We start from the raw sequence: 23,728 nt of genomic DNA on the forward strand, positions 1-23,728 counted from the left end.
GATTGGATTACGCATCTTGTCAATTTTAATGTCTGTCTGTTCTGTGATTCTACAATTACATTCCACAGGCATTACCAGTACCTTTTGAAATTACTTGACCTTTGCACTGACTTCAGAATCAAAGCAAATCCAAGGGCTGTTTCCTGTTGCTCCCAGATGTATGTACATATGTATATATGTATCATGCAAGACGCATAAGACAGATGCGGAAGACTGATTTTTCCACTGGGAACGAACAGCGAGCGCAAAGGCTTATCTAACTTGACAAACGGAACACAACTACATAGCAATCTCCTACAGAGATCATGAAGTGTTTTAGAACATTTATAATATGCTTACAAGCAAGTTATTTATTTCAACCAAATGCCGTCTTTTGTACAATATGACATAAACAACAGTTGTTAGCGTCCCTCTGGAGCTGCACTTAGTCTTTGATATAAGATTCCTTAGCTTCTATTTCATGTCTTATCTAGTTCATGGCATGCAAGTGCATTCAGACCATGACTAAATTCAGATTAACGAGATTTGCAAAGGATGAAAGTACATTTCACCCTCAGTCATTTGAGGACCACAGCTCTGTTGTAGTATAATACATAGCATCTTAAATGAGCCACCACTAATAACCACAATTAAGTATTTTATACGGAATGCACTGTGTAATTGCACTGCTGCATTTCCAAGCAAGGCTCTGTCAACGAGCAAACCAAAGACGTCAAGGCACACGCTATCACGTTCGGGATTTTAGGGAAGAGCTGGTTTGGGTATTAGCAAAACGGAAGCATGGGTACCTTTTGTGTGATTAGACAGAAGAGAATAAATAGGAGCAGTAGTGCTCCGAAGATGGAGGTGATGATGAAGCCAAGCTTGTACAGGTCTCTCAGTGGTCTTCTCTGAGAGGCCTTCACTGACCTCGTAACATAACTGTCTGTAGAAGATTACACACAATCTGTGACCTCTGAGGCTCCAAGTAACATCACAGAACTCAAAAGATTAATGATCCCACCTGTGCAACCTTGTGTGGGGGACACTTTCGGTTGCTCCGTGCTTGAGCTCAAGAACTTTGAGTATTCATACTGGCAACTCCAGTTCATTGGTGCATCACTCTTCGTTACCAGCTCCAGATAAACAGACAGCACCCTTGAAGCTTTCTGCAGCGCTTCTCCAGGAGACCCTCTGTAAAGCACTTCAAAACTCTCTGGCTTGTCCTGTAATGGGTATCAGGAAACATAGGTTCTATAAGTTTCCACATAAACGTTTTGTGATGTATGTTCTACAACCCCAATTCCAATGAAGTTGGGACATTGTGTTAAACATAAATTAAAACAGAATACAATGATTTGCAAATCATTTTCGACCTATATTTAATTGAATACACGACACAGACAAGATATTTAATGTTCAAACTGATAAACTTGATTGATTTTAGCAAATAATCATTAACTTAGACGTTTATGGCTGCAACACGTTCCAAAAAAGCTGGGACAGGGTCATGTTTACCACTGTGTTACATCACCTTTTCTTTTAACAACATTCAATAAACGTTTGGGAACTGAGGACACTAATTGTTGAAGCTTTGTAGGTGGAATTATTTCCCATTCTTGCTTGATGTACAGCTTCTGCTGTTCAACAGTCCGGGGTCTCCGTTGTCGTATTTTCCGCTTCATAATGCGCCACACATTTTCAATGGGAGACAGGTCTGGACTGCAGGCAGGCCAGTCTAGTTACCTGCACTCTTTTACTACGAAGCCACGCTGTTGTAACACGTGCAGAATGTGGTTTGGCATTGTCTTGGTGAAATAAACAGGGGCGTCCATGAAAAAGACGGATGGCAGCACGTTTCTCCAAAACCTGTATGTATCATTCAGCATTAATGGTGCCTTCACAGATGTGTAAGTTACCCATGCCATTGGCACTAACACAGCCCCATACCATCACAGATGCTGGCTTTTGAACTTTGCGTCCATAACAGTCCGGATGGTTATTTTCCTCTTTGTCCCGGAGGACAAAACAATTTGAAACGTAGACTTGTCGGACCACAGAACACTTTTCTACTTTGCATCAGTTCATCTTAGATGAGCTTCTAGGTGTTGTTGATAAATGGCTTTTGCGTTGCATAGTAGAGTTTCAAGTTGCACTTACGGATGTAGCGCCAAACTGTATTTACTGACATTGGTTTTCTGAAGTATAGCTGAGCCCATGTGGTGATATCCTTTACACATTGATGTCGTTTTTTGATGCAGTGTCGCCTGAGGGATTGAAGGTCACGGGCATTCAATGTTGGATTTCTCCAGATTCTCTGAACCTTTTGATGATATCATGGACCATAGATGATGAAATCCCAAAATTCCTTGCAATTGTACATTGAGGAACATTGTCCTTAAACTGTTTGACTATTTTCTCACGCACTTGTTCACAAAGAGGTGAAGCTCACCCCATATTTGCTTGTGAATGACTGAGCAATTCAGGGAAGTTCCTTTTATACCCAATCATGGCACTCACCTGTTCCCAATTAGCCTGTTCACCTGTGGGATGTTCCAAACAACTTTTCTCAGTCTTTTTTGCCACCCGAAAGAATTCCACCTACAAAGCTTCAAAAATTAGTGTCCTCAGTTCCCAAACGTTTATTGAATGTTGTTAAAAGGAAAGGTGATGTAACACAGTGGTAAACATGACCCTGTCCCAGCTTTTTGGAAGGTGTTGCAGCCATAAAATTCTAAGGTAATGATTATTTGCTAAAAACAATAAAATTTATCACTTTGACATTAAGTATCTTGTCTTTGTAGTGTATTCACTTAAATATAGGTTGAACATGATTTGCAAATCATTGTATTCTGTTTTTATTTATGTTTAACACAACATCCCAACTTCATTGGAATTGGGGTTGTATAATGCAGCGTACTTCTGGTTTCCAGTACAGAAAAAGGCCTCTTATATCACAAGACACACTCACCTCAACCTCCTCGTTGATCTGAGGAACACATTTCTGGGAGTAGATGTTGAGGATGAGTGTTCTCAAAGACTGAACATAGGTATAGTTGACCGAACCCCTGTTATATTTGAAGTGAGTGGTGAGGAGCTCCAATATCCAGGGTAAGGCAGCTTTCACGAAGCAACACTTGCTCTGTGGGGAATCAGTGTGCAGTCATAAAGATTGAAGATTAAAGGTCCTGTATTTTGGCTATTTAGACCTCCATAGAGTGACTCTCTAGCATGGTCTTAATATAAAAGTGTCAATTTCATAAAAAAAAAAAACACGAGTGTCCACAAAAGGGCCCTCTGATAGCTTCTTCTTTTTGACCGAGTTTTGTATCCGCTTTGTCCATATTTGGCTAAGACCGTCCCCTTTTCTCTAACAGGTTGCCTCTGTGAAAAAGACCCATCTGTGACAACACACGTTTGTTATGTTGACAGCGCTGGCTCGGGAGCAGAAAGGGAAGGCGGAGAGCTTTGCCAGTGACATAGATAAGCTCGAGAAATTCGAATGACCTGATTTAAGGCCTCTCGGCAGAAAAACCTCTGAAACTCAGGAATGCCTGGACGATTTTAATTCATATTTCACATGTTTACTGAAGCACCACAGAGACAATATTACATCCCAAATACGAGAAAAAGTTGGTTTGGCAAAATACAGTATGTCCCTTTTAAAATAAGGAATGGACATCCATCCATCCATCTATCCATCCATCCATTTTCTTCACCGCTTATCCTCACTAGGTGTCGCGGGCTGCTAGAGCCTATCCCAGCTATCTTCGGGCGGGAGGAGGGGTACACCCTGAATTGGTCGCTAGCCCATCGCAGGGCACATAGAAACAAACAATCATTCACACTCACAGTCACACTTACGGGGAATTTAGAGTCTTCAATCAACCTACCACGCATGTTTTTGGGATGTGGGAGGAAACCGGAGTGCCCGGAGAAAACCCACCCAGGCACAGGGAGAGCATGCAAACTCCACACAGGCGGGGCCGGGATTTGAACCCCGCTCCCCAGAACTGTGAGGCAGATGTGCTAACCAGTCGCCCACCGTGCCGGCGGAATGGACATAATGACAGAAAACTTGATTGTTGAAATTTCTGCTGATTGTAAGAAATTTTGTGTTAAAGGTCAAATAAAGCACGCTAGTAGGCTACAATTAGTAGAGGCTCTGTTAATTGGATTTCAACGAGTTTGTGGTCTCAATAAGATCGCCATGACACCCGAGTTAGATCCACACAGGCCTTTAGTATGGCAATTTTTTTTCTGCTTGTTACAGAACTGAGTGAAATTGGAGTACCGAACATTTATAGAGAAATTCTTAAATCCCCTGATTCAATAGAGTGAGTTTACCCAGGCTAACTTAAACCATTAGGAAGCCATCCCATAAAATCAAAAGGTACCTTACCAAAGATTTCTGTTCTATGAATGTGTAGGTTATCGAGCACCCGCTTCTCAATTGGTTATCCATCTGTTGAGACATTGTGGAGACAGAACCATGTTTTTGTTTTCAGAATCAGAGTCATCTTTATTCACACACACAAAACTTTCCCATATGTGTGTATGTGTAACTGTTTATAAACTATAAACACAGCGGAACACGTCATCAATATTCAGGCAGGCCCTAGTTGCCTTCACTGAACTCATTTTCAGCATCATTTGATTGACAGGTAAAGGTGTCACATCACAGTCCAGCAGCTCGAAGGCGGGCCTTATTTTATATATTATGTATCCTTTATTTAACCAGGTAAAAGCTTATTGAGAGATAAAATATATTTTTCATAAGCCAAGAGGCAGCAGAAATTATACAGTACATAACACAACAACATTCATACAATAAATAAAAATAAAGAATAGTAAAATGTATGGCATCTAATATAAAAACAGTGACAAAGCCCAAATGCTTTTGAGTACATACATGTTTTTTTTTTTTAGGGGGTGGGGGGTTCATTTAAATTTAGCAGGCTTTAAGACCTGGGCCTCTATAGAATCAGAATCAGAATCATCTTTATTTGCCAAGTATGTCAAAAACACACGAGGAATTTGTCTCCGGTAGTTGGAGCCGCTCTAGTATGACAATCAATTGACAGAGAATACTTTTGAGACATAAAAACACAGTCACTGAGCAATAAAAGGTTACCAGTAATGTGGTCATGCCGATAAATTTTTTTGTTGTTGACAATTGTGCAAATGATGCAGAGTCCTCTAGCAATTAGAGCAGTTTGAAATGACTAATAGAACAATAGTCTGATACAGTGACCATTGTGCAAATTTCGCAGAGACTTCAAGAAATTTATGCAGTTTAAAGTGACTAGTAGTGCGATAATCTGGAACAGTGAGTGCACGAGTAATGTATAATTGACCCGATAGAGATGTAACAACAATCTCAAGACAAAACTGGCAGCATGTTACAATGGAATTGTAAGTTAACTGTTTAAGAAGTTAACGGCAAGAGGGAAGAAGCTGTTAGAATGTCTGCTAGTATGGTCTGGAAGTTGTGTTGTTTGAAGTTAGAGCTCACAGTATTGGATTTCAAAAGGCAGGCGTATTATTCATCCCCAAAGTAACACAACAATTTTAACTTTCTTCCTACGTCCATCCACTGATGTTCTTCCGCTTACGCGAGGTCGGGTCGGGGCAGCAGCTTAAGCAGGGAAGCCCAGACTTACCTCTCCCCAACCACTCCGTCCACCTCTTTCGGGGTAATCCTGAGGTGTTCCCAGGCCAGCCGAGAGACGTAGCCTCTTCAACGTGTCCTGGGTCATCCCTGGGGCCTCCTCCCAGTGGGATGTGACCGGACCACCTCATCAGGGAGGTGTCCAGGTGGCAGCCGAACCAGATGCCTGAGCCACATCATGTGGCTCCTCCCGAAGCAGATGCAGCGACTCGACTCTGAAACCCTCCTGGATGACCGAGCATCTCACCTTATCTCTAAGCGAGCGCAAAGGAAACTCATTTCGGGCCGCTTGTATCCACGATCTTGTTCTTTCAGTCACGACACACAGGTCGTGACCATAGGTGAGGGTAGGAACGTAGATTGACCAGTAAATCGAGAGCTTTGCCTTTCAGCTCAGTTCCTTATTTACCACAACAGAGCAATACAGAGTACGGATCACTGCAGACTCTGCGTCGATCCACATCCGCCTTCCGCTCCATTCTTTCCTCACTCGTATACAAGACCTCAAGATACTTGAACTCATCCACTTTGGGCAGGATCGCATCTCCGACCTCAAGAGGCCACGCCACCTTTTTCTGACTGAGGACCATGTTTTCAGATTTGGAGGTGCTGATTTTCATCCCAGCCACTTCAAACTTGGCAGCTGTAGCGCGAGTTGAAGATCACGGCTTGATGAACTTTTCGGGTTGTGCCCGACCTGGCCCCATGGGTGCAGGCCCAGCCACCAGGTGCTCGGCATTGAGCCCGACCTCCAGACCTGTCTCCATAGGGGGGCACCGGTGAGCCACATCAGGGAAAACAAGGTCCAAATGTTTTTCTCATCATAAGGGTTTCTTAGAGCCATACTGTGTCTGGTGCCTCATCTCGGATCTGTTTGTCATGGGTGACCCCACCAGGGGCATAAAGCCCCAGACAATTTAGCTTCTAGGATCATTGGGACACACAAACCCCTCCACCATGATAAGGTGACGGCTCCAGGTCTTCCTACAGGTTAGTTAAAAGATTTGCTAACACTACTGTACAATAAATGTGCAAGGCCATTTAAAAATGTTGTTAATGGTAAAAGTGCCCTCCCTCTTAATGCCATAATTAGATTTGTAAATTAATATAATCAATAACAACAACAAAGCAATATTCAAAGGTAGAAGGTTCATCGTGATATACACAGTTAAGAACAGTCAATTTAGTGGTCACCCAAGAAGTTTATCAATTGTGGCAAGCTTGTATGTGTTAATGGGCTCAAAGCAGTGTATTAAAACCAGACCTTTCAAGTTTCACGCATTGACTCTGAGACATGCATTCCGGAGATTAGGGGTGGGGTTGCAATTTGGGTGGTTCTATTTATCTACTTTTTGGCCAACAAAAGCCAGTCTTGGAAAAACAGAAAGTATTTAGTATATATTTTATTTCTTGTTTTTAGTGATTTTATCTTTTATTATTCCTTTTTCCTTTTTTTCATTTCTGCTTAATATTATTGTTATTGTTATTTTTTTAATTATTATTATCCATCCATCCATCCATTTTCTGAGCCGCTTCTCCTCACTAGGGTCGCGGGCGTGCTGGAGCCCATCCCAGCTGTCATCGGGCAGGAGGCGGGTTACACCCTGAACTGGTTGCCAGCCAATCGCAGGGCACATAGAAACAAACAACCATCCGCACTCACAGTCATGCCTACGGGCAATTTAGAGTCTCCAATTAATGCATGTGTTTGGGATGTGGGAGGAAACCGGAGTGCCCGGAGAAAACCCACGCAGGCACGGGGAGAATATGCAAACTCCACACAGGCGGGGCCGGGGATTGAACCCGGGTCCTCAGAACTGTGAGGCTCACGCTCTAACCAGTCGGTCATTATTATTATTATTATTATTATTATTATTATTATTATCTTTCTTCTTCTGCTCATTTGTTTTTGTACATAATGTAAATTTCGGTTTTCTCCTTTATTTATTTATTACTCTGGTAGATTTTATTTCACTTTACAGTAACATACTGAGTGTAGCTATCACCTGACTTATTGTCTCTGTGTGACCCTTAAAACAGAGAGTGTGAAGTTGCTGCTATATCTTAAACAGCAAACCAGTGTTTCGAATTACGAGGTTTTTGGTGGAGCTCCAGTGTTGGGTGTAGCCTGAGCTGTGTGGGGAGGTTTATTTGTGCTGTTGACTGTGAAACAATAATTTATTTCATTATATTTATCTGATTCACATATTGACCTACACTTTCTTTGAAAAAAACTTAGTATGCATTTGGCTGTCTACATTTATATTTCTTTCAATTCTCCTGTCTCTCCTTTATCTTCTGGCAGCCCTGAATGTACCCAGAGCACCTTGTATGACCTACCAATGAGTCAGGTGGAATGAACCATATTTTATTTTTGAAAGGTGGATGTACAGTAAATAGTCTCAAGACAGTTTTAATTTGATTAAAGCAGCCTTATTAGTGAACTTTAACAGCATATTTTTTAATTTTAATTGAAACATCCCATGCCATCAAAATAATTTTTTTACACAGTTTTATGCAATTCAGTTGTCTTATCTGCTGAGCATTTTGGACCAACCAGAATAGCTTGAAAAAGGGCACCCTGGGGATTTCCAACCCAAATTATCTTGCAAACCTAATAAACGTATATCAAAGATTATTTTAAAAATAATTTTAAAAAATGTAATTAAATTGGTGGGCCCTTTAATGACGTTTCTTTTTCCTTTTTTGTATCTGACATATCTAAAAAATAATAATAATTTTAAAAAGAACACATTTTAAAAAAAACAAAAAAAACTATAAAAGCCCAGGGCCCTGGTACACCAATATCATTTCCTCCCCACTTTGATCCCCATGAGAACACCTACCAGATGTTTGAGTTTCAGCAGGTGGTCCCTAGTAATGGAGTGTCTGCATGGTCCAGGGACCTCCGCCATGGACAGTGGGAAGCTCAGGAACATAACCACACACAAACACTTTACCTGCAACTGAAACAACCACATTTTCAATTCGCCATCTGCAAGCATGTTTACAAAAGTTGGAAATGTGCACTGGGGGAGTTTCAAAATTCACACGTTATGCACTTAACACTAGCCCTAAGAAGGCATGCAAGCACTTCAAAAGAAAGTGTGACAAAAACTAAACTAGCCTGCAAATTCAGCCACATGAAAGCAGCAACGTGACATTACATGTATAATTCTTAGGAGTGGTTCCCATTATTAAGGGAGTCCAATTTGCAGGAACATTTAGTGCGGATTAAAATATGACGCAATTCAGAATTATTCATCACTCCTAATAAAACCATCACTCCCCATCGTTAGTTGCATAAATCCATCCATCCATTTTCTTTACTGCTTATCCTCACTAGGGTCGCGGGCTGCTGGAGCCTATCCCAGCTATCTTCGGGCGGGAGGCGGGGTACACCCTGAACTGGTTGCCAGCCAAACGCAGGGCACATAGAAACAAACAACCATTCGCACTCACATTCACACCTACGGGCAATTTAGAGTCTTCAGTCTACCTACCACGCATGTTTTTGGGATGTGGGAGGAAACCGGAGTGCCCGGAGAAAACCACCCAGGCACAGGAAGAACATGCAAACTCCACACAGGCGGGGCCGGGATTTGAACCCCAGTCCCCCGAACTGTGAGCCAGATGTGCTAACCAGTCGTACACCGTGCCAGTGACATACATTTTCTTTAAAATAAAATTGTGCATGATTGTAAAGCTATCCTGAAGGCCAACAAAAACAATCCTTCCAGCAACGCACAGCATGCAGTAGTAATCATGCCCGTCAAGCCAAACTAAACAGAGCAAATAGCTGGTTGGGGGACAATGGGCCCAGTTTCACACCAAGTCAGAAAGGAAGAAGAGAAAAGGCACTTGTGAGGTCTTAGTAGAGAAGCTAGCATTGCTGAGGGCTATTAGGCAAGGGACTACCAAATGGGAAATGAATACACAAGCAAACTCATAAACTGGAGCAAACACATGATAAACAGTGAATCCTTGCTTGGGACATTTTTTAAAATATTATTTACTCTCCCACATACTCAAGTCCATTTTATTTGCATCAGTGGCTGTCCTGCGCAATTGCGAGTTACTTTTACAAGGCCCATTTCTACTACTATAGTGTGTAAAAAGCTAACTAGACCGACAGCCCAAAAATACATCTTCCCCGGATGCCACATTTTACAGAAGTGCTCAGAGTCGTTATTTAAATCCCCAAGCGAGGAGGTGATGAGCCAGCCGCACATCCAGAGGAGCCACAGAAGTCTGTTAGCTCGCAAGCTAGCTGCTGGCTAGCGCCACGCAATGACCCAGTGGGATATATAGTCCGGCAACCGGAGGCTTTAAGGGGATATATTTACGCGGCACAAACATCTAGGGATGTGTTGGCATAAGAAAGTTGCTGGACGAAATGGCATTTATTTTTCAGGGAAGTGTTGTTTCAGCGCATTCAGTGGACAAATCAGCTTAATTTTTCACAGATTTGGTCTCATTTTCTATATATTTATAATAGTTTTAATCATTCAAATTCGGCAGGATTGTTGACAACACTCTTCTCTCTGATGTGTTAGATGTAGAAGACAATTATTTTTTACACACTGAAAATGTATTGGAACACAAAAAGACTAATTGTAAGCATAAAATGTACAGACAATACTGTCCGTACTGTAGTGTCCAATTGTGAGTGTCTGGGCGTAAACTGTGGCTGACAGCAGCTTCTGCGTGAGTGTGCTCTCAGTGTGTTTTTTTTAAACTGTTCTCCCGGAATTCATTGAAGGGAAGAAAAGTGCATTGGTAACTGTGGCTCTCCTTTCCCACATAAGATTCCATCACAATAAGTAAGTATACTGTGAAAACCCATAAAAAAAACAACGGCTTAAAAAAATTACTCCGACAGTGTCTGAGTACCGTACTTTTGTCCACTATCACTCTGTGTGCCCTGATAATTGCCTGATCCTCACGAGTCATGCTGATGACTGAGCAGATGTCTCCTGCTAAGCAATGTTTATTATTCACAATTATTGTTTTTATTTTGGTTTCTTTGAAGTGCTTCCTATTTCATTTCAGTTACTGTTGGGTAGATTGGACTGTCAATATGGCTCTGCTCAATATAGGCTCTGTTTAAGACAAAGCCTATACTGAGCAGATTTTTATGGACAAAAGACTTTAAGTAATTCTTTTTTTTGTTTTTTTTTTGTTTTTGTTTTTGTTTTTATTTTGTTAGTATTGTGCATTTGAGTCTAACCATTTGTGATGTTTTACCAGAAAGAGCTGCCATACTGTATTCTTTATCACTTGTGAACAAACGGTATTTTTTTAAAAATGTGTGTAAAGTACAGTGGTGCCTCTATAATACTGCACTTTATAAAATATATAGTAATAACATGATTAAATATAATGTACATCTTGACTACATTGTTTACATTGTGCATCGAGGTTAATTCATTGCGACTCCTTGTGTGCACGATTTGGCCACCGGGGACAATCTAACACAGTCATGAAGACACAAATGAAGAAGACTTTCACAACTACAGTAAGTTACTCAATAAACTGCATTAATATTGCAATAATAATCTTTTTTTTCTCAGGGTACGAAGAATATATGAGTCATTTTCATATAATTTAATCAATGACAGTAAAAACATGGTACATTGAATTTCCTTTTGAGAATCTGCTAATTTGACTGATATGAGTACTTTGACTTGCGCCACGGTGGACGACTGGTTAGAGCGTCAGCCTCACAGTTCTGAGGTGCGGGGTTCAATCCCCGTCCCCGCCTGTGTGGAGTTTGCATGTTCTCCCCGTGCCTGCGTGGGTTTTCTCCGGGCACTCCGGTTTCCTCCCACATCCCAAAAACATGCATTAATTGGAGACTCTAAATTGCCCGTAGGCATGACTGTGAGTGCGAATGGTTGTTAGTTTCTATGTGCCCTGCGATTGGCTGGCAACCAGTTCAGGGTGTACCCCGCCTCCTGCCCGATGACAGCTGGGATAGGCTCCAGCACGCCCGCGACCCGAGTGAGGAGAAGCGGCTCAGAAAATGGATGGATGGATGGATGGAGTACTTTGACTTATTGGCAGTTGTTATCCATCAAAAGATCATAATTGTTTCTGAGAAAAAAAATATTTTAAAGTAATATTCTTTCAACCTTTAATGTCAAAATGTCTTTACTCTCACTGATGGTGTACACTCGCCTGACTTTTGGTGCGGGCAGCGTGAGTTCAGTTCCCACTCAGGGACAGTGTGAATGTGAGTGCGAATGGTTGTTCATGTCTATATGTGCCCTGCGACTGACTGGCGACCAGTTCAGGGTGTTGTCTGCCTTTCGCGCGAAGTCAGCTGGGATAGGCTCCAGCGCCCCGTGACCCTGACCAGGATAAGCAGTGTTGGAAATGGATGGATGTCTTTACTGTTAGGTGTCCAAAATGAAGTTTCATGATTTGCAACATGTTTTCTGATGATGCTAATTACATTTTTCTTTTTTTCTACTAATGCTTAATATGCCTTTTCCATGACAACTAATACAAATGTATCTTAGTGTCTTCAGGATTACTTTTTTTGTGTCTTTTACAAACAGTCCTACTTTGTCACTCAAGAGGTCTTTACTATTAATGCCACTGAAGAGAGCCTCATTATGTTGTTGCAATACGCCAGAGAGATCTGTGAGCTAAAGTGCCTGGATGAGGCAGCCATTTTGCATTCACACAATAGCAGAGAGCCAAATAAATGGTGTTATTTCTGAGATATGAATGACTATGTATGAATTTGTTGAAGTGTCTGAACTTTTACATGTCTTTACCATTATTACGATTGTAATTAGACAAGCGTGTGATGGGTTTAATGAGTTAGGGTCATTTATGCACTTGTGTCCGTAGAGTTTGAAGGGCAACACTTGTATCTTTTATTTCTTTACCGTTATACACTTTTGTCGTTACCGTTAAAAGAAGAAGTGTATTTCAAGAGGTCACCACCATTTGCTGTGTGAATAAAGGCTGCCTTTACTGTGAATGGCGAAAATTTTAAACCATCAATGCCGTTTCGGACTTTAAGCGTGGCTGTTTCAGCATGGGAAACATTTCCTCATATAAAACCAAGGCGGTTTAAAAAAAAACGCTAAATTAGAATTATTATTATTATTATTTTTAGTGTTTTTACCACTTTTGATCAAATTATAAGAAAATGTCAACATTGCCAGGCTAAGGAAGATGCCTATCGGAGTGAGGATGGAATCCTGTACAGACAGGCCAGAAACCAACTGACAAAGGAAATTAATATTGCCAAGAGAAATTATGCAGAAAAGCTGGAAAATCAATTTCCTGCTAATGACTCTGTGTCATTAAAATCAATGACTAACCACAGGATACCTCTCCCACAAGCAGAGGACAAAAAGGACTGGCTGATGAGTTGAATTTGTCCTACTGCAGATTTGAAAAGGACACTTTCACAACCCACACCTACCCAGTCCAACCACCAACAACCTCCATCACACCTCTGACTCCTCCTTCTGCCATGACCATTAATGAACAGGACGTGAGCTAGCTCTTCAGGCAACAAAAGATCAAGAAGATATCAGGCTCGGAAGGCGTGTCCACCTCCTGCTGGAAAGTCTGCGCAGACCAGCTCGCTCCAGTTCTCACTCTGATTTTTAATAGATCTTTAGAGCTGTATGAACTCTCATCCTGCTTCAAACGTTCCACCATTATCCCAGTTCAGAAATTTCCGGACTGAATGATTACAGGCTTGTCCCCCTGACATCTGTGCCCATGAAGCCATTTGAACGCCTCATGCTGGACCACCTAAACAGCGTCCCAGGACCCGTGCTGAAAACCGTGCAGTTTGCTTACGGAGTAAATAGGTTGGTTTATGATGCAACCAACACGGGGCTGCCCTTCATCCTGGAAAACCTTGACTGTGTAGGGACCTGCTGAGGAGCCTGTTCATGGATTTATGCTCTGCATTCAACACCATGATCCCTGAACTCCGCTCCTCCAGCTCAGTGTCTTGCTTGCCATCTCCTAGTGGATTTAAAGCTTCCTGACAGGCAGGACAGGTGAGGCAAGGGGAAACCACCTCATCCGCACGGACCATCAGCAATGAGGCCCCCTAGGGTGTGTCCTCTCTCCGCTGCTCTTCTCTCTCTACACTGCACCTCAACGTACCCAGCTGTCAAACTCCTGAAGTTTGCAGATGACATAACAATCATCATCCTCATCAATGTCAGCGACATGACTGCATATCGACAGGAAGTGGAGCGGCTGGTGCTGTGGTGCAGCCAACACAACTTGGAGCTGAACACGCTCAAGACCGTAGAGATGATTGTAGACTCCAGTAAGCCTCCTTTGCCACAGCTACTCCTCATTCTGTCCAAATGTCCTATGTCAACCGTCGAGACCTTCGTGTTCCTGGGCATTACCGTCTCAAAGGACCTGAAGTGAGAAACCAACATCAACTCCATCCTGAAAAAAAGCCCAGGAGAGGATGTACATCCTGCGGCCGCTGAGGAAACACAGCCTGCCACAGGAGCCATTGACGCAGTTCTGTACATCCATCCATCCATTTTCCGTACCGCTTATACTCACTAGGGTGGCGGGCAAGCTGGAGCCTATCCCAGCTGACTCTGGGAGAGAGGCGTGGTACACTCTGAACTGGTCACCAGCCAATCGCAGGTCACATACAAACAAACAACCATTCGTACTCATTCGACTTTTAGCCTTTTTTTTTTTACAAATAAGTAATAAAACAAACTATTCTTAACTATTCCTAACTAAAAGGCACACAACGAAAAACTGTACATTATAAAACAAAGGTAAAACATTTACAAATGGAGCTGGGGCATTCTGGGAGGGAAGTGATGTCATATATGCGCCAAGTCCCATTTTCATACTGTACAATGATCACAAATGAGGAACAAGGAGTAACCTTTTAAATGTACGAATTTTTATTTATTTTTTTGCCGTTTTTCAAATGTTCTGGATTGATAGCACACACTTTGGCGTTGACAAACAAGAGAGCTGATAATTATAAGTATATCCATCCATTTTCTTCACTGCTTATCCTCACTAGGGTCGTGGGTGTGCTGGAGCCTATCCCAGCTATCCTTGGGCGAGAGACGGGGTACACCCTGAACTCGTCGCCACCCAATCGCAGGGCACAAACAACCATTCGGACTCACATTCACACCTACGGGTAATTTAAAGTCTTCAATTAATCTACCATGCATGTTTTGGGGAATGTGGGAGGAAACCATAGTATCCAGAGAAAACCCATGCAGGCACGGGGAGAACATGCGAACAACACACAGGCATGGCCCCGGTCCTCAGAACTGTGAGGCACATGTGCTAACCATTCGCTCACCATGCCGCCTGGACTACAACATATTGCACATTAAATTACCTTGCATTTCAAGATGCTTACATGCTAAATGTCTATGTGTGACAACTCTGTTTTGAGTATTGAAAGGACAGAAAATAACTGTCTGCATGGTGTAAAAAGAGACATTGTGCCCTAGCCTTTGAAGAGAATATGGTTAACTTACTTATTTATATGTTTCTGGAAAGAAAGCAAAGTTGTTGTCGAGCCTTACCTTGACGACAGAGCAACGTTGTCAGTAAACTCCATAGTCAGGTTATGAGTCACTTAATTAATACAAATTCCGATCATTTGAGGCAACCTTTAACAAATTTACTTAGGCCCCTAAATGTTTCTTAGATTATATTGGGACTGCGACAGAGGCAGATAACTCTGTAGGCATGTTATTGATCATTGAGCGAACCTTTTGATGCATTTTTTGATCAACTGATGTATACTGGTTTTTTAAAATTATGATTATTATCATTTTGTATATACAGTTAATGTCCATGTTATGACAAAATATGAACAACTCTGCAGTGTAATCCATTTAATACAAGAGCTATATAAAAAAATTCTGCCTTTACAAAGATAATAAAGTTTAGCATCATGACTATTAATTTAATGTGTGGAACTTAAGTGGTGTAGAACTGCAGAGGAGCATACTGAATGAGTATTTGTAAAAATCATATGAGAAATGCGTCACAGTATGCAAGGTTTAAACTACAGCCACAATAGGAAACATATTGTTCAGCAAGTTATTTGCTATGGAAATGAATTATGGTGTGTTAACTATGTAACTATTTATATATTATTATATCATAGTAACCTCAAAGTGTCATGGTCTGTGTTTTGGTTTGGGTTGTGTTTAGTTTTGTTCCATGTTTTCCTGTGTTCCATGTTTGTCGTGTGCTTATTAGGTTGTTGTGTCCACCTGTTCTCGTCGACCTTGTGTCAACCAATCAGCTCTCTCCAACCACTTGTGTCTCGTATAGGTGTCGTTGTCTCGTCAGTCTGTTCGTATTTAGTTCCCTGGTTTCTTTCAGTTCTTGTTCATTGTCGTTGTCACATGTCTTTGCCATGTCATAGTCACCAGTTGTCGTTGTCACATGTCATTGTCAGGTGTCATTGTCCCTATCTGCTCCACGTCTTACTCACAGGTCATAGTTTGTTTCCAGTTTTAGATATTAAAGTGGTTTTTTTTTGTTACTTTGGTTTGGTTGTTATCTGTTGTGGGACTTTGTTTAGTTTTGCTTTATCCAATATCCTTGTTTGCCCTTTTTGAAGATTAAATATTATTTTTTGAGACTCCCACACTCCTGCCTTGCCTCTCTGCTTCCCTGCACTTGAGTCCTCCATGTTCTTGCCTTGCGTTCCTTGCCACCATGTTCAGTACCAGCCATTTTTCCTAGTTCACCTTCCCGAGACCCTGTGCATTCTGCCCCTCCTGTACCCTCTACTCCCAAAACTCAATGGCGGCAGGCTGAGGAAGCGACTGCAGGCCCTGTTCCTGCTCCTCGGCAGCCGCGCCAGGCTCCCGTTCTTGCTCCTCGGCAGCCGCGCCAGGCTCCCGTTCCTGCTCCTCGGCAGCCGCGCCAGGCTCCCGTTCCTGCTCCTCGGCAGCCGCGCCAGGCTCCCGTTCCTGCTCCTCGGCAGCCGCGCCAGGCTCCCGTTCCTGCTCCTCGTCAGCCGCGCCAGGCTTCCGTTCCTGCTCCTCGTCAGCCGCGCCAGGCTCCCGTTCCTGCTCCTCGGCAGCAGCGCAAGGCTCCCGTTCCTGCTCCTCGGCAGCCGCGCCAGGCTCCCCTTCCGGCTCGTCCAGCGGCCGCCGGCCAGGCTCCCCTTCCGGCTTGTTCAGCGGCCACCGGCCAGGCTCCCCTTCCGGCTCGTCCAGCGGCCGCCGGCCAGGCTCCCCTTCCGGTTCGTCCAGCGGCCGTCGGCCAGGCTCCCCTTCCGGCTCGTCCAGCGGCCAGGCCGCCACCCGTCCCGGCTCCGGCGGCGCTCGTCCAGCGGCCGTCTCCCGTCCCGGCTCCGGCGGCGCTCGTCCAGCGTGTGCTCATTAGGTTGTTGTGGCCACCTGTTCTCGTCTACCTTGTGTCGACCAATCAGCTCTCTCCAGCCACTCGTGTCTTGTCCAGGTGTTCCTCATTGTCTCTTCAATCTGTTTGTATTTAGTTCCCTGGTTTCTTTCAGTTCTTGTCGGTTCATTGTCGTTGTCACGTCTTTGCCATATCATTGTCAGGTGTCATTGTCCCTATCTGTTCCACATCTTACTCACAGGTCATAGTTTGTTTCCAGTTTTAGATATTAAAGTTGTTTTTTTTTGGTTACTTTGGTTTGGTTGTTATCTGTTGTGGGACTTTGTTTAGTTTTGCTTTATCCAATATCCTTGTTTGCCCTTTTTGAAGATTAAATATTATTTTTTGAGATTCCCGCACTCCTGCCTTGCCTCTCTGCTTCCCTGCACTTGGGTCCTCTATGTTCTTGCCTTGCATTCCTCGCCTTCGCCCTAACCACGAACGTGACACAAAGGGCTCATGAGCAGGATAAGAGGTTACAGAAAATAGATGGAGCGATGAGAACAGGCGGAACAGTGGACGAATGCTGAGCACAACTACCTCACAGCTCTGAGGATCCGGGTTCAAATCCAGCCTCGCCTTGGCGGAGTTTCCATGTTCTTCCTGTGCCTGCATGGGTTTTCACCGGGTACTCCGGTTTCCTCCCACATCCCAAAAACATGCATGGTAGGTTAATTGAAGATTTGAATTGCCATAGGTGTGAATGTGAGTGTGAATGGTTGTTTGTTTATGTGCCCTGTGATTGGCTGGCGACAAGTTCAGGGTGTACACCGCCTCTCGCCGAAGATAGCTGGGATAGGCTCCAGCACGCCCGCGAACCCTGTGAGGATAAGCGGTATGGAAAATGGATGGATGGATGACAGCATGCAAATATGCCCCCTGTGGACTGTGACGAGTATAGAGATGCCACATCCTTGCTTTTCTATCCATGATTTTGCCTTCGACTGAAGCCCAGTGGAGTAGTTTTTAAGCACTAAGTGTTTTGTGAGTAAGTCTGTGTGAGCGAAGGAGTCCCAAATGGGGTGCACCATCCTTCCATTAGATGTGATAAAAATGAGCAGACTAATTTTTTAAAATGCATAATAGTATTATTGAATGCCTGATCAGTTTGCACATATTTAATGCAAAAGTGGTACATAAGTTACAGCGTGACATAATTGTACGATATTGTGCAGGTCTATGTACCTAATGTTGTGGCTGGTGACTTTTTATCATTACGCTCGCTGGTATGTGCTTCTTAAACAAGACAACTCTTTATTTACAAAGCAAGAGAAAGAGAGGCCTCTGTACCTCTGGAGAGATAACGAAAGCTGTGATATATAGTCCCTTTCAAAGCAACTAAGAATGCGTAAGGAGGAGTACCACATATCAAAATCAGAATCATCTTTATTTGCCAAGTATGTCCAAAAAACACAAGGAATTTGTCTCCTGTAATTGGAGCCGCTCTAGTACGACAACAGACAGTCAATTGACAGAGAACAGTTTTGAGACATAAAGACATTGAGGAAAAACAGTCATTGAGCGATAAAGGGTTGCTAGTTATCTGGTAATGCCGGTACAATTGTTTATTTTTTTTGAAAATTGTGCAAAAAGATGCAGAGTCCTCTAGCAGTTCGAATGACTAATATAGCAATAGCCCGGTGCAATGACCATTGTGCAAAGGGCGCCGAGACGATATGATATGATGGCCAAGATGGCGCCTACCAGCGTGGTCGCCTCGGTAACGCGCTCTCTAGTATTGTTTTTATGTTTTTCGTCCGTCTTTGGAGACCTTACACAACTCACTTACACAAGGGGAGACCTGCTAACCATCAAGGAGGCTACTCCGGACTTTCTGTCACCAGCTTTCGCAAATCCGCTCAGTTTTTTCCCCGAGTTACTCACCTTTCCCCGAGTTACTCACCGGAGCGGCGTCCGCGGTTTTCGGCGCATGGAGACGGAAGCGGCGCCACAGAGGGAAACGAACCAGCATTCAGGTGAAACTCCGCAAGAGAGGACACAGATTCACAGATTCATCGGGGAAAACAAAGGGCGGCGGGATATGCCTCTATATCAACGAAAAACGGTGTACGGACGTCACGGAGCTCAGCACACACTGCAGCCCGCATTTGGAGTCGCTGTTTCTGAACTGTAAACCATTCTACTCGCCACGTGAGTTCGCATCATTCATACTGGCTGGAGTCTACATTCCGCCTCAAGCTAACACGAACACCGCATTGCTAACGCTCGCCGAACAAGTCAACGAAATTGAAAAAAAACACCCGGACTCACCCCTCATTATTCTCGGGGACTTTAACAAAGCTAAACTCAACCACGAACTCCCTAAATACAAGCAGTACATCGACTGTCCTACCAGGGAAAATAATACTTTAGACCACTGCTACACTACGGTAAAAAACGCATACCGTGCTATACCTCGTGCAGCCCTGGGCTCGTCTGATCACTGCTTAATTCACTTAATACCGACGTACAGGCAAGAACTTAAATGCGCGAAGCCGACAGTGAAAACAGTGAAAAAGTGGACCAATGAAGCCAAGATGGAACTTCAAAGCTGTTTAGACTGCATAGTCTTCATAGTGTCTTTGAAAATTCAGCTGGCAGCCTGGATGAATATACGGACACTGTTACATCCTATATCAGTTTCTGTGAAGATGAGTGTGTACCAACAAAATCATTTCGCACATTCAACAACAACAAGCCGTGGTTCACTGCTAAACTTAAGCAGCTTCGCCAAGCTAAGGAGGATGCATATCAGAGCGGGGACAGGGCCCTGTATAATCGAGCTAGAAACCAGCTGACTAAAGAAATTAACATTGCAAAGATGAACTGTGCAGCAAAGTTGGAAAAACAGTTTAGCGCTAACGACTCTAAATCAGTCAGGCATCCATTCCAATCGCTGACAAATTACAAGCGACAATCCCCCCCAAGCTACTGCCACTACTAAGACAAGAGCGTGCAAAATCCTCTCGGACCCTCCACATCCCGATCACCGGCTCTTCCAGCTCCTTCCCTCAGGTAGGCGCTACCGATCAATGCAAACTAGAACTAGTAGACATTCCAACAGCTTCTTCCCTCTTGCAATCAACTTCTTAAACAGCTAACCTACAATTCCATTGGAACATGCTGCCAACGACTTCCACACTTAAGTAAATTGTTCCGTTATTATAGTAAAGCAAAAGGAATGAAACAACTAAAACTAAAATTGAAAATGTCACGGCGGCACGGTGGACTGGTTAGAGCGTCAGCCTCACAGTTCTGAGGACCCGGGTTCAATCCCCGGCCCCGCCTGTGTGGAGTTTGCATGTTCTCCCCGTGCCTGCATGGGTTTTCTCCGGGCACTCCGGTTTCCTCCCACATCCCAAACACATGCATTAATTGGAGACTCTAAATTGCTCGTAGGTGTGACTGTGAGTGCGAATGGTTGTTTGTTTGTATGTGCCCTTCGATTAGCTGGCAACCAGTTCAGGGTGTACCCCGCCTCCTGCCCGATGACAGCTGGGATAGGCTCCAGCACGCCTGCGACCCTAGTGAGGAGAAGCGGCTCAGAAAATGGATGGATGGCTGTTCGGCGAGGATTAGCAGTGCGGCGTTCGTGTTAGCTTGAGGCGGAATGTATACACGATGTTATTGTAGCCATGATAACATGCCACAAATTTGTTTTTCAAGAAATCCCCTGCCATATTTTAAACATACTAAATTTTCAAACATCACCATTTTTCCTTGTGTGGCCCTGCTTTTGTTGAACGTATTTGAACTACTATCGGTATTTGAATCACTGTCAATATACAGTAATTGTATTAAAAGTAATTATTACTATTAACTCTTAAAATGGAAAAGCTAACATAGATTGAATTGTTTGACAAGTAATTACATCGCCTATAGTGTGCCTCTATTCCAAACTAGCTCCCAAAGGGAATTTAGTGCCGTGGAATAAGAATTACTTGAGGTGCTCCGCAGCCTGTCCAAAGGCAAAGAGCGGGACCCATCATTATGAGTCGCACATGTCCACAGAGGACACAATAGGTCATCCAGGTAACCTCCGTTGCTCCCCTAATGACCTGCCAAGTCCCTCTGTGACCCAGGCTGACTCTACAACGACCTCACCTCGCCATAGCGTTAGCGGACTACTTCTTGACGACCAATCCCTAGACCCCTCTCGTGCCGTCCTAATCGTCCGACTAGACTCAGGCGAGGCCCCTGACTCGTGTGACATCACGCTACTAAATAACGGTTTGCCATTCCGACAGCTTTATGGTGAACTAACCGCTTAAGGTACTTCTCGAAAGTTCTATTTAACTTTTACACTTGAGCATGAGCTTGTCTGCAAAGGTCTGATTGACCCTGTGGCAGTCGTCACTGTTATGTCCCATGCCGTGTTGAAACAACTTCTGACATTGCTACAAGCCAGTGGCCGCGACCTTCAACTGCAACGCTGCGCACTAACTATGCGCGCATTTTCAGTGACTAATACCGGGCTAAACACCTTATCTCTGCTCCACTGGACAATTGGCCCCATGACGTTAGTCCATCCGGTCCACGTGTCTCCAATAGAAACCTTCCCCCTTCTCATCGGCCAAGACCTGCTCTGCCGCTTCGAGCCACTAATTTATTACAAAGATCTTCAGCTGTGGGCGCAGGTGGAACACGCATTACCACCACCAACTCGGGAACTGTCCTCAGACCGGTGCCTGGTGTTGGACCACTCAGAGGACGGCGACCTGTCAGGCTGCACTCCTTCAATTGACGACATCCCCATTGGAGTCATCGCCGAGTCCCCTGTAACCACCTCACCACCGTTGAACCGATTTAGAGAACTTGACACGTTTCTCTGCCATCTTGTCCAAACACCGCCCGAAGCGCGACTGCCCCAATGTTGCTGCCCCAATATTCCTGTGTGACACCCTACGACTTAAGCATCCTGACCTTCAATTAACGCTGAAAACTTTTCACTTTCCCGTTAATACCATGCCGCTGTCCGCCGTCACTGCAGTGGGCGTATGCGCCCTGAACCTGCAATGGAACCATTGTTCGTTAACTCACTGCTTCCTAGTAGTCCCCAATTTGCCGCATAAAACTTATGTAGGCCCGGATCTACTTGTTCGACTGGCCGTTCAAGTTGACACCATTAACAATGTTTTGTGGTCGCGCGCTAATAGCAACTCCGCCAACCGTGTTTTTCAACCATTAAACCTTAAGTCGGGACAATCCGTCACCGACACTTGCGAAGTTTTGAGCGAAGACGAAGTTATAGTAAAAGCGTCGACTGTTAATTTCCCTATTTGACTGGTCGCACGCGCTAACCAATTAGTAACTGATCCACATGCGTTCTTTCAGCCTTCGCCGGAGTTTAACGACCTGGGTTTGTCGCTCCATGCCACACCCCCCCTAGACCCTTCCCGGACAACCGTGCTGCTGATTCACAACCAGACACGGAACGACGTTCACATCCCCAGATCTACTAGGCTTGGCCTCTTGATCTGCTCAGACTTCCACGACTTCAATCTCACGGTCCCCGTGATTAGTCACCTTCCACTAGACCTCTTCCCATTGCATACCTCTGGTGGAGTACGACTCACTGTTCCTTCGCGACACATTGCTCTCGTTCCAGTGGGACCTACTGAGGGTGATGACATCATCAGAGTGGACCTGGCTACAACACCTGGTGATCCACACGCTCAGTATAATGCCAGCTCCACCCGAAAGATTTTGTGGACTCTGTCCCTTATCAATGGACTGCATTTTCAGCCATCATGCAGAGCTTCCAGTCCGAAATCCCCACCACACGACAACGCATGGCTAACGAAGTAACCAATTCCTGGTCGCTAAGCAACACACTAAGAGTAGCCATCTTAGTTCTCAAAGCTTGCAGTGCAACCCTTAACCGAAATAGGCAGATCATAACCTCTCTGTTGCCGCTGCTCCTAACGGATTATGCTCACACACAGATTGTTACCACATTGATGAATGACATGACGTGAAATCTCTTCCTCCATAGACAACTTAGCAATGGGTAGAATTCCTCCATACTTGGTACCCCTGAGCTTAGTCGAAAGCATCCTTTCTAAAGCTCTTGCCAGCCCCATTAGCCCTGTTCAAGCCCACTTGGCTTTTTCTCTTCATTACCTGTATCCCAGTAAGCCGTTCATCCGAGATGTAGCGGATGGGATTTGCGGCCTGAAGCCCATGAAGGATGGGTTGCGGTTTAGAGCAGAAGCTACACCTCGCTAACAGGTTACGACTACTCATGCGGAAATTGTTGGCTCCAAATGGCTAGTCAACACACCAGTACTATGGGCAACGCTGAGTTACGACCACCACGACACCGCAACGAGACTCGCCCTGCTAAATCAAACCATGTGGCTCGACGTCCCCAAAGATGCCATTTTGTGTATTGAGGACGTCGCCCTCTACCACCTGCCAGCCGACAATTATGAGAGCGAAATCGAGATTTCTAACTTTTTCGGACAGTAAAAATTGGAGGTTGATCCTGAGACTCAAACAGATTAAATTTGAAGGAACTCAGGCGATTGACATCACCCACATTGACAACACCCTACGCACCATTAGCACTGAGGGCAGAACACCTGAGCTCCCGCTCATGCACTCCTGGTCCCCAGCAGATAACATCTTAATTGCCTTGGTCAGTCTCGGTTACTGCATGACTTTCGT

General features: G+C 44.1%; 1 protein-coding gene across 7 annotated transcripts in view; it reads right to left on the reverse strand.

Moving 5' to 3' along the window:
* csf1b (colony stimulating factor 1b (macrophage)) overlaps window positions 1-23,728 on the reverse strand; it is a 44,476-nt gene that overhangs the window by 12,999 nt on the left and 7,749 nt on the right. For 2 of the 7 annotated variants that reach the window (XM_061778690.1, XM_061778700.1), the window contains exons 2-6: window positions 8,497-8,616; window positions 4,382-4,444; window positions 2,951-3,121; window positions 1,004-1,205; window positions 789-925 (exon numbers count right to left, since the gene is read on the reverse strand). In XM_061778690.1, the coding sequence (XP_061634674.1) occupies window positions 789-925; window positions 1,004-1,205; window positions 2,951-3,121; window positions 4,382-4,444; window positions 8,497-8,616 (693 nt within the window). Of the gene's footprint in view, window positions 1-788; window positions 926-1,003; window positions 1,206-2,950; window positions 3,122-4,381; window positions 4,445-8,496; window positions 8,617-17,599; window positions 18,419-23,728 lie in introns of those variants that run through there. The other 5 variants (XM_061778682.1, XM_061778671.1, XM_061778730.1 and 2 more) reach the window with 5 other exon arrangements.

Source organism: Phyllopteryx taeniolatus, chromosome 1, assembly GCF_024500385.1.
Source record: "Phyllopteryx taeniolatus isolate TA_2022b chromosome 1, UOR_Ptae_1.2, whole genome shotgun sequence".
NCBI lineage: Eukaryota > Metazoa > Chordata > Actinopteri > Syngnathiformes > Syngnathidae > Phyllopteryx > Phyllopteryx taeniolatus.